An 11,659-nucleotide genomic window follows, 5' to 3' on the forward strand; every position below is an offset into this window, starting at 1 on the left:
TGAGAACGTCAGAGGTGGACCGACCCTTCGGCCGTGTTGGGTGATGACATCATCCCTGGAATACACAGTGTTCTTATCCTGAGGTGACAGGTCAAACGGTTGGACAGTGCTGCATATGGAGAACACAGAATTTGCACGTATTTGCTATTTTGATCTGGCAATGGCTCTAATAACAACACAATAGAAAATACCAATGGAATGATTTTGAAATCCAGTGTTTATTGAGGATGTCAAGAAACAAAAGAACCCCAAATAGGTATTCATGTCACACTCAGACAAACAGGTTCCCTTTTGGTCCTCCATTCTATAGACATTCTATAGAGTTTGGCTCTAATTCTACTTCACAGCATTTTGAATGACATTGCCTGGATAGAGTTCCGATGCATTATCATACTAACACAAAAGCCTTACTGGCATGAGTCATGTTTCTACATCAGCAGTCTAAGTCTGTCCTTTGCGCAGATTCTCTTTCTGAAATTCAAGACTTCCTCCAGCTCTAAAGAATACTTCATAATTTTTTTTTTACATCTGACTCCTATGGTTGCAGGATGGCAACCACTCTAATGATGTGGCTGTGCACCACACACACCCTACCTCCCTCCTCCACTCTCAAACATTTCATGACAAGAAAACAGTAGTACATTACGTTATATCACGACAGTTAAATATGCCAAGCATGTTGACAGTTGTACAGGTATGTCTAAAAAAAGGTGTTTAGGATAGAGGAATAGAGGAATTTTGGACGCTTCAGTATGGATACGTATATATCTCCTGTATGCCTAGTCTGATGGCATAGTTACACAATACAGTTTAGAAACTACTGCAGTCCACTGATGGGTAAACACAACTCTACAGTATGATATGCACCGAGGCAGTCCCAGGCACCTCACAAGATGATAGATATTTTCATTTGTAGGCCTACTAATGTAGCTGCAAGACTACATATGTTTATAATCAGCTTACATGACTGACAATTACATGCCAAACATTGATGGCGATCATGAATGTTGTCACCTGTTTTAGCAACTACTTTACTTTATTACATTTACTTTTACAGGGACAGGGGACATTAATCAACATTACTACTGTATAAAAGTTTTAGTCAGCCGGCTAATTCTCAACTGCAGTCCCCGGGCCAAGTACCATGTAACAACAGACTGTAATACAACATGATGTCATACACTTTGATGTTAGCTGTTGATTGTTTTACCTTTCAGAATAATGTTACGGTCAATGTCACTATTCGTACATTATTTACACAGTGTTAAAGGCGTGTCATGTCATAATGATGTATATGTTTGGTATTACTTCAAAACATGGAGCGTCTCTAAGCAACATTTGATTGATGGGTTATAATGGTGTGTCATGAGAGGTACAGTATGTGAGGTAAGGTTAGTTATAGGAGCAAGATATGACAACCCCAGCTTGGGGACAGAGCTACAGATTCCGAGATCAGATTCTGTCAGTTCATCTACAGCCCACTCCCACTACCCTCCACATCATCCACCACGACAGAGCGTTTCCGCATCACAATGTTGCCGTTGCTCCTCCGCGCCTGCAGGGGCAGTGTGGCAGGCTTGGTATGGGGCTGCGTGTGGCAGGGGGCACGATACTGAGGCAAGCTACTCTTGGTGGTGTCCAGCTCCTCTGGGTCTTCCTCCAGGGCCCTGAGGGCAGCGATCACCTCCCTGTCCGAGGGGCTGAGGGTCAGGCATCCACAGGGACGTCCACCATTACCATTGCTAATACCCTCACCCCCCTCCCGTTCCTCATCCTCATCCTCCACCGTCATGAAGGCGTCCCCCCACAGGCTCTCACACAGGTCCCGGCCGTGCTGGTACATCTGTGGTAGCAAAGAGCAAATCATTGGAGGTGTAGTTTGACATTAGATTCAATATGACCCTTATCTGTTCTGTGTGTTGCAAAGTATACCTCTGATTAAGGCACTCGTTTTAATTGGGACTATTGGTTACACAAAGGTGTACCTTTTCTGAAAAAAACAGAACAAAGCCTTTGCCAGGCAGCAGCTGCCACTCCCACCCCTCTCTCACCCATCCATTAGTGCCCTCATCATACAGAGAAAGGCTTTTAGAGACACGGGGGAGCAGCACACAAGGTCATGCTTCATCTGTCATCTAAAAGCCAGCTGATAGAGAGAAATAAACATGTTTTTCCCTTCACTTTAATCCAAATTCAGGTTTTAGGGCCAAAAAAAACATAATTAAGTCTACATTTCTCAGAAAAGCTTGATATTGGAAAAGCTTATTAGTAGAATGGTAGTGACACCGTGGGTCTACATATTTACAGATGTAGGTTCTTAATTTGATCACTCTTTGTTGCTGAGAATTTTCCTGTACCCCGAGCAATGCAGATGAGCTTTGTTATTTAGATAAATGAACTGAAAACCCAATCTAACAGACAATTATGTTAACAGTATTACACTTTTCATGTAGCCTACTTTTGGCCAGATAATAGCTTAACCACAGCTCCAGCTACATTATGGACTAAGCACTTAAATCCTGTTGCTGAATGATTATTTTGCTTTGACAATATAGGTCAAATGAAGAGCCTATATCTGTAAGCTCTGATTCTCTGGGGAGTGAGTCATCCCCACTTTGTAAGAAGTGCTACGATTACAACTCTCCTCTCCTCTCCTCTCTCCTCCCTCCTCTCCCCTCCCTCCTGCCTCCCCCTCTCCTCTCTCCTCTCCCTCTCCTCTCTCATCCCTCCCCACTCTCCCCTCTCCCCCCTCCCCTCTCTCCTCTCCCCGTCTCCTCTCTCCTCCCTCCCCTCTCCTCTCCCCCTCTCCTTTTCCCCCTCTCCTCTCCTCCTCTATCCTCTCCTCCCTCCTCCTCTCTCTCCCCCCCCCTCTCCTCTCTCCTCCTCTCCTCTCTCCCCACTCTCCCTCTCCTCTCACTCCTCACTCCCTCTCTCATCATCTCGTCCTCTCCTCTCGTCTCGTCTCTCCTCTCCTCTCCTCTCCTCTCGTCTCTCTCCTCTCGTCTCTCTCGTCTCCTCTCCTCTCCTCTCCTCTCCTCTCCTCTCCTCTCCTCTCCTCTCCTCTCCTCTCCTCTCCTCTCCTCTCCTCTCCTCTCACCCTGTCTGTCTGTCTGTCTGTCTGTGGGATAAGGAGTGAATGAGTCACCCAAAACATTTAGGAAGCACTGCTATATTGACTGTGTTAAAAGGACAGCGCTGTTGCTGTGCAGCAGATAGCTACTAGCTGGTCTTATTACTAGCCTCCTCTCCTGGGGTGGCCATGGTCATGTGACTAACCCTGACCTTACATTTGTTTTCATTCATTTTTACAATATAGCAAATACTTTGCCGTTGGCTGAATCTAGAGGAAATCGCTCAGTTCTGCCTTAAGGATAAGATTCATCCCAATAAATGTCAACCTGCTGTTATCGCAACACAGGCTTGCCAGTCTGTGGGCATGTTAGTGCAGAGTCACTGCCCACTTCAGAACCAGTGTTTGAGTGGAGAGCGTGAAGAGAGTGTTGGTTTCCTTGTTGATGATGTTAAGAAGCCCATTGCTGTGGCCAGTGAGAAGATGGACAGGAGCCTGGGAGAAGGGCCAGGGGGACGTTTTCATGGTGTGTACGTGTGTGTGCATGTACAAATGTTTTTGTGTGTGTGTCTAGCTTATGTGGGAATGCAATATGTGCATGTGTTTGTTTGTGTGTGTAGCCTATATGTGAGTACAGAATGTGCATGTGTTTGTTTGTGTGCGTGTAGCCTATATGTGAGTACAGAATGAGCATGTGTTTGTTTGTGTGTGTGTGTGTGTGTGTGTAGCCTATATGTGAGTGCACAATGTGCATGTGTTTGTCTGTGTGTATGTGTTTCCGTGTATATATTTGGAGCCTGCCTGTGCTGTGTACAGTGGCCCTGAGGCAGACTGAAGCATTGTCATCTCGATTAGAGAGGACATGTGAATGCGTGAGGTGCAGTTAGCTTCCCAATTCCTTTGTCTGATGAGGAATCAAATGGAACATTCCAGTCTAACCTACAAACTGTTTACCTCATACTAATTGTTTTTTGAACAGCTGAAGATCATTAAAATAGCCGTCATTAAAATGCCAGGACACAAATTGCTTCCAACCTCATTTGAGTTCCAAAGTCAGTTGCTCTTAAGAAAAGGGTCAAACTAATGAATAGCATAAATCTGTGAACATATTGTTATTGTGTAAACAATATTTCTATTAGATGCGAGTTGTTTTGTTCAAACATTCTGACTCCTCCTTTTGGGGTCTTTTGAAGGTCTCTGTGTAGCAGGACCCTCATATTCAGAACAGCTTAACTTTAATTGAATGGCCTCACAATAATGACGTTTTTATTTGGTATATTTGCGGTTCCCTGACCTGCCTCTTCCACATAAACATACACACACTCCTGTCACCTCTCATCATCACATCCAACCACTGATTATGTGTGTGTGTGTGTGTGTGTCAGAGGGGGCTGGTGGGAGGAGCTATAGGAGAACGGGCTCACTGTAATGGCTGGAATGGAATCAATGGAACCGTTGTTTTTCCATGTGTTTGATGTGTTTGGTACCATTCCATTCATTCCAATACAGCCATTACAATGAGCACGTCCTCCTACATCTCCTCCCATCAGCCTCCTCTGGTGTGCGTGCATGTTTGTGTGTGACTGGGAGGTTCGCAGCTGGTCCCAGCTGTGCACACGCCCTGGGTCACTCTGCCTCTTTTTATATCCTCCTCTGTCCAGTGGAACAGTACAGAGCAGAGCACAGGGGCGGACTGGCCATCTGACATTCTGGGCAAATGCCAGGCAGGCTGGACCATTTTTTGTCACAGTGGGCCTGTCTAACTTGGATTTTTTTGTGCAAAATAATCATTATCTGGCTAATAATGGGGGCCTTGAGGAAAGAAATGGGCCAATGTGAGGGCATCGAGGAAAAAAATGGGCCAGTGTGGGGGCCTCGAGGAAAGAAAATAGCAGGTTTGATAGAAATGCCAGGGCTGATTTCTGGTCCCAATCCGCCCCTGGCAGAGTCCCTCCTTTATTCCACTGAGCCAGGATCTGTGTCCTTAACCCCTCACTGACCACTGAGACCAGCAGTACCAGTACAACTAACACTGACTCAGCTATATTACCATGATTCTTTGCTAACCTAGCCTTGCATGCCTGGCTTCTATATCTTCCTACAGCTCTATCATAAGAGAAACAGCTGGAGAAAGAGACTAGGACAGTTCTTAACTTCCTCAAAGAAATGAATCATTGAGTCTAAATATCTCTTTTTGAAGAAAATATATATATATATATTCATAGCAAGGTTAAAACACAGCTCAACACAGCATACAGCCAACTCAACATGGCTCCCTCCCATGAGACTGGCTGCTGCCCATCCAATCAACAGCCTACCTGCTGATATGGCACACAGTTCCCAGTGCAGTTCTGTCCTCTGGGGTCTCTGGCCCAGTTACGAGCACATGTCATGTCCATCCTGCAGGCCTCATACCTGAAGAAAAATGTTATGTTGCAATGACCAGATGACAGATCAACATTTGATACTGCTGGATGATGTGATTAGCGTAGAGCCTTCAGTACAGTTTACATTGGGGACCCTAGATTATTGTAGTGAGCTCACCAGTCACGGCAGAAGCTGTGGCACAGTGGCACGGCCTGCATGGAGGACTGGAGGTGAGAGTGTGGCCAGCGGGCTGCATCAGGGGAACAACGGTAGAAACAGGTCACACGCTTCAGGAAGTCCTCACACCTGGTCATAGAGAAGGATGGATGAGAGAGAGAGAGAGAGAGTAGACCACAGCATGTAACTCTCTTTGCTCCAGCAGTGCAATGGTTTTGTCTCTGTTGGCTATTGGCTTTGATGTGATAGATTGAAAATATTGGTTATATCAGCTAGTCATGATCAAAGGCCGCTGTAAATCGCAGACTTACTTCGGGCTCAGTTTCCCACACTTGTCCCAGGGGCTGTTCTTCTCACTGGTCATGGGATTAAGATCCTGGATGTCATCCTCTGAACAACATGCATCTGATGAGAGAACAGATATGGATAGATTATGACCATGGGGAGACACCTCATCTCATAAGAGGATTGAGGATTTAGATAGCTAACTTCCAACAGCAGTTTTCTCTCATTATCATGGTTTGACAATGCATGTTGTTGTCTTTAAAAAGCACAGTGCTCTCACTCACTCTCGGCATAGATTGTGCACTCTTTCAGGTGAGGTTCCTGGCTGGGCGTGGCCTTCTGTCTACCGTCCTGTAGACACGCACCCTCCAAACACAAAATGCGACCAATCAGGGTAGCCGCTAAATATGCACAGACCAACGGCAGGGAGTTTGACGTGATAGCCATTTCTTCAACCTGCGATACGTTCAGCTAACCGGCTATAATCAGGACCTTGGACAGCGGAGCGGGAGACAAAGCGGGTTCAGTGAACCATACAACACGAAGACCAGTTTTTTAAATAATGTGACATTTGAATATTTCCCTATTGCCTATAGCACTAAAGAGAATGTTTCCCTCAAAAAGGGAGTAAGGTCAACCACCACTGATCAGAAACTGTCTAGTCTGTCCATAACATAGCTTGTATTCAATGACGTGCCATGGAGCATCTAGCCTAATTAAGGAGATTCAAAGATTGGTGTGATGTATGACACAGCCTGTGAAATATTAAGCTGTAGCCTATCTAGCCATTGGATAACGCTAAGCATGCATAACAACAACTGATTAAATAATAAATATGGTATTTTCTTATGAACTTCCGTTTAAGTATTTTATAGAAAATGAGTTACAGACATGTTTAACACATTTCAGAGTTTACTAAGCGCTTTGTTAGATGTATAACAATGTAGGCTGGTTATTGTAGATCGTCTGTATGTAGGCTACTTGAGACTATCAGCTACAAACCTACAAATGACTGACTTTCTTTCAGTTAAACGATGACCATACCCGACAAACTAATCAACTAATAATTTGACGAGAAAATAATTAAGACTTGAACAAATGCAAAGATAGGCTACTGTAAAACCATGTTTGATTAGCTTTAAACAAAATAACGGGAATGACAAGATTTCACACTACAACATCCCAACTGCGTAGTTTGCAATCTATGTCCATTTGTTTATTTTCCACTATCGACAAAAATACTTTACGCCTCGCCTGCCTTAGCCTACCTGTCGGTGGGAGAAACCGTTTTCCTTTTGATTCTGCTTGGTCTTGTGCGACGTGTATCCTCAGCTTTGGAATCGTCGTCGAATCAGCACCACTCTACGCAGCTCTTCCTCCGGGCTGATTGCTTGTTATGATCTCTTCTTCCCAGGGGCAGCACGATAGTTTCTCACTGGTTTAACAGAAGGACATCTAAGCTCCTGGCCACCTCCCCCACCTCCTCCTCCTACCTCCCCTTGCTGGTAATCCACACACACACACACACACACACACACACACACACACACACACACACACACACACACACCACACATATTTGTATCATATACATTAGAAAGATATCCATGTAATATGATGACCTTTAAATGATTTGGCCTGAGCATATTATGTCCAGGTAGTGTCGTTCTGTATCAAACATACTGTCATTCTTTATCAAGCACCAGTTACTGAAAAACACCAGGATATGGTTGTCAGTGGATTCATCAAATTGATTTGGTCCTATATGAACATGTTGGCGCGGCGTTGTCCTTGGTATAAGTGAATCCTCCTCAAGTACTGAGTCACCTGTCCCCCCTCCTCCCTCAAACCCAGAGGTCAGGGCTTTGTGTGAAGGGTAGGTGAAGGATGAGATTTGATACTGTATGATATGCTGAGAGCATTGGAATACATCTCCCTGTTGACAACCATTGCCCCACAAATAACTTCAATCTGCCACTTGCAGCAAAATCCGCACTTCATTCCCCCCCCCAATGAGGCATACATTTGTTTCAATGTTTATTTTGATGTTTGGGCCTGTGTGACCTACCTTATGTTGGTGAGAATAGAGATCTAAACAGACACTTTGCCCAGTGCTCATCCTGTCCTGTACTCTTGTCCTGTAATCTCTCTCCCCCTCAGACCAACTAAGACCAACTAGGTGCCAACTAATCCCTGCCCCAGACTCCCTGTGTCGTCACGAGCCTTTTGGCCTCATCACAGCAGATGTAGTTCCTTGTGGCCTAGATACGATCGCCTAAAACCAAGAATCTGAAATGATATAACAATAAGATATGACAATAAGATATGGCAATAAGGTAATGACAATAAGATATGGCAATAAGATAATGACATTCTGATCCATTATTGGTTTTGGTAGCATTGGTGTGCAATACCTTGAGTCTTATATAAGTCCATTGTACAGTATTGAGTTCAAGTGTATTCATAGAAGAAAAGGATGGAGCTTAATGGAGCAATAACGTATAGTAGACCTATAGAATGCCTAGATTCAGATCATCCTATAGGAGGAGGATTCTACACATTTGCCTCACATGGGCCCAAATTCACCAGACAGTTTCACAATCTGGGGCCGTTCACAATGCACTTATTTACGAGGATGAGGGGGCGAGAGGCAGACAGAAACAATTTCCCTTTGGCAATTAGAAAGCGAATAATGATATCCTTTGTGTTGGAGCTATTCAGGGACCAATGAAATGGGGGACAGAGATTTGCATTGCTTTGAACTGCTGTTTTTAATTAACCGCGAGGTTGCCGGGAACCAGTCCTAGAGTTGGCAAACAGTGTAACGATCCTTGTTGTCTCACTAATTGCAAAACATTCTTTGCTTTGATCCACTGATCCATTTCTTAAGCTTTTGTTTTGGTTTTCTGATCGGTTTAAGAGTTGTGGACAACTAAAGAGGAAGACAACTCAAAATACTAATCGCTTTTGAATTTCCAAACAAATCAAAAATATTAGTGTAGTCTGTGTTGCTTTGCAGAGGCTGTGTAGTGTGGTTATGTAAGCTAAGAGAGGCCACACACAACCTGACCTCTCACACAATGACAAGTGAAATACAGACGGATTGGAATTCCAGGCCAACAGAATGTGGCCTGAGTATTACTTCCTGAAGACTGGACCCTAGAAATGATCTGAAAAATATTCTGTGAAATGACAGAATATTGATAATGTTACATACTTTAAATGATCAAAAAAAGAAAACTACAACTCTTTACAGACAGTGCCTTTGGAAAGTATTCAGACACCTAGACTTTTTATGCATTTTTGTAGGTTACAGCCTTATTTATTTTTTAAATGTAATAGTTTGTTTTACTTAATCTACACACAATACCCCATAATGACAAAACAACAGGTATAAAACGGAAATATCAAATTTACATAAGTATTCAGACCCATTACTCAGCCTTGAGTCTTCTTGGCTGAAAAACATCCCCACAGCATGATGCTGACACCATCATGCTTCACCGTAGGGATGGTGACAGGTTTCCTCCAGAAGTGACGCTTGGCATTCAGGCCAAAGTGTTCAATCTTGGTTTTATCAGATCAGAGAATCTTGTTTCTCATGATCTGAGAGTCTTTAGGTGGCTTTCGACAAACTCCAAGCGGGCTGTCATGTGCCTTGTACTAAGGAGTGACTTCCGTCTGGCCACTCTACCATAAAGGCCTGATTGGTGGAGTGCTCCAGAGATGGTTGTCCTTCTGGAAGGTTCTCCCATCTCCACAGAGGAACTCAAGAGCTCTATCAGAGTGACCATCAGGTTATTGGTCACGTCACCTCCCTGACCAAGGCCCTTCTCCCCCGATGGCTCAGTTTGGCCAGGCAGCTAGTTCTAGGAAGAGTCTTGGTGTTTCCAAACTTCTTCCATTTAAGAATGATGGATGCCACTGTGTTCTTGGGGACCTTCAATGCTGCAGAAATGTTTTGGAACCCTTCCCCAGATCTGTGCCTCGACACAATCCTGTCTCGGAGCTCTACGGATAATTCCTTCGACCTCATGGCTTAGTTTTTGTTCTGACATGCATTGTCATCTGTGGGACCTTATATAGACAGGTGTGTGCCTTTCCAAATCATGTCCAATCAATTGAATTTACCACAGGTGGACTCCAATCCAGTTGTAGAAACATCTTAAGAATGATCAATGGAAACAGGATGCACCTGAGCTCAATTTAGAGTCTCATTGTAGAGTCTAAACACTTGTGTAAATATGTTTTTTCCCGTCTTCTTTTCAATACATTTGCAACGAAAATGTAAACCTGTTTTCGCTTTGTCATGATATTGTGTTGTGTGTAGATTGATGAGGATTTCAAAAATAAATAATGTAAATAAAGGTCACACCAACCTGGGTGCTTTAATGTCAAAATGTTTCATTAAGGTGTGTTGGGTGTGATGAAAATAAAGAGTGTGTGTGTGTGTGTGTGTGTGTGTGTGCGTGTGTGTGTGTGCGTGTGTGTGTGTCAGTTGGTAGAGCATGGCACATCTGTTTGAAGCCCAACTGAAGACTTCCACCCTGTGGTTCTACTGTGTTATTACACTTTGTTATGGTTGGTTGGTTATTCTCAGCCTGATGGCACCTGAGGTCCATCAGGCCTACATGAAGACCATAGAAAAACAAACCATATAATAGTACGTTAACATGTCATGCTCAATAGTAAAAAAAAAACAGTATTATTATTCATCCATGTAGTTTATTGGGAGGAAAAAAAGGAAAGTTAGGAGAGACACTTTTTAAATGGTTCAGTATAATGTTGAAATGCATTGCAGAGTTCAGCATTTTGGAAAGATCGGGACCCAGACATCATACCATCATACACGTGCATTTTTCCCAGTAGGAAGGATATATTTACGAGTCCCCGACATGATTTGAACGCGGCATAACTAACCCATTGTTTTATGTCAGATGGCGTCACTCCTATACAACACGTGTCCCTCTCCCAATATCATGCTGCATTCAAGACAACTCAGAACTCGGAAACTAAGAAATGTCCGACTTGGAAACACGTTGTGGAAAGATGAGCTCAGAGATTCCCAATTGGAAAGTTTCAGAAAAAAAATCAACCAATTTCAAGCTCTACGCAAAAAACAGACCCATATTTTAACTCAGAAGTTCAGAGTTTCCGAGTTGTCTTGAAAGTATCTGATGTAGGACAATGCTTCTAACCTTCTTGTTGTATTCAAGACAAGTTGCCTTGGAACTCGGAAACTCCAACATTTCTGACTTGGAAACTTGTTGTAGAAAGGTGAGGTTCGAGTTTCCCACTTGGAAGGTATCAGAATCAATCAATAGATTCCTGCCATGCCAAAGAGATGCTATCCATTAATCTATTTTCTGAAGGAAAGTCCCACACAACATCATACTGCTTCTACTCCAGTACCTAAATCAGGACCATGGATAGCACCACAGCCTTCCGAAAGAGCCTGTGACCTAACAACAGCAGGCCAGGCCAACCTAGCTCTGTTACCCCTCTCTATGGGGCCAAGGACTATACTAACTTACCTCCCATTATTTTCTTAATGGGATTGCCTATATACTGTGTCTGTAAACAACCAACAGGGATATTATTGGACTCTGTCTACAACAGAGCATATCATATGGTTACATGAAGTTTGTTTTCAATAAAACGACAGTGGGGGAAGCAAGGCTTTTTCGTTGTCTTTTTCATCTTCTTTTGGCATTCATCCAGCCTATGACTTGGCTGGGGGAGGCGGTAGACATTTTAAGC

The 11,659-nt window shown here is 43.7% G+C and overlaps 2 protein-coding genes across 6 annotated transcripts in view; both read right to left on the bottom strand.

Moving 5' to 3' along the window:
* The window catches only part of LOC112219368 (guanine nucleotide exchange factor VAV2), a 1,336,992-nt gene that overhangs the window by 845,495 nt on the left and 479,838 nt on the right, over positions 1-11,659 (bottom strand). The window lies entirely within an intron of this gene.
* LOC112226317 (riboflavin-binding protein) lies at positions 200-7,331 on the bottom strand. Its single transcript, XM_024390730.2, has 6 exons — positions 7,168-7,331; positions 6,184-6,391; positions 5,926-6,019; positions 5,615-5,743; positions 5,389-5,485; positions 200-1,843 (listed from the first exon to the last, which is right to left on the bottom strand). The coding sequence occupies exons 2-6, from the start codon at positions 6,344-6,346 to the stop codon at positions 1,472-1,474; spliced, it is 855 nt and encodes a 284-aa protein (XP_024246498.1). The 5' UTR covers positions 6,347-6,391; positions 7,168-7,331; the 3' UTR covers positions 200-1,471.

This window comes from Oncorhynchus tshawytscha, linkage group LG20 (genome assembly GCF_018296145.1).
Source record: "Oncorhynchus tshawytscha isolate Ot180627B linkage group LG20, Otsh_v2.0, whole genome shotgun sequence".
In the NCBI taxonomy this organism is placed as follows: Eukaryota; Metazoa; Chordata; class Actinopteri; order Salmoniformes; family Salmonidae; genus Oncorhynchus; species Oncorhynchus tshawytscha.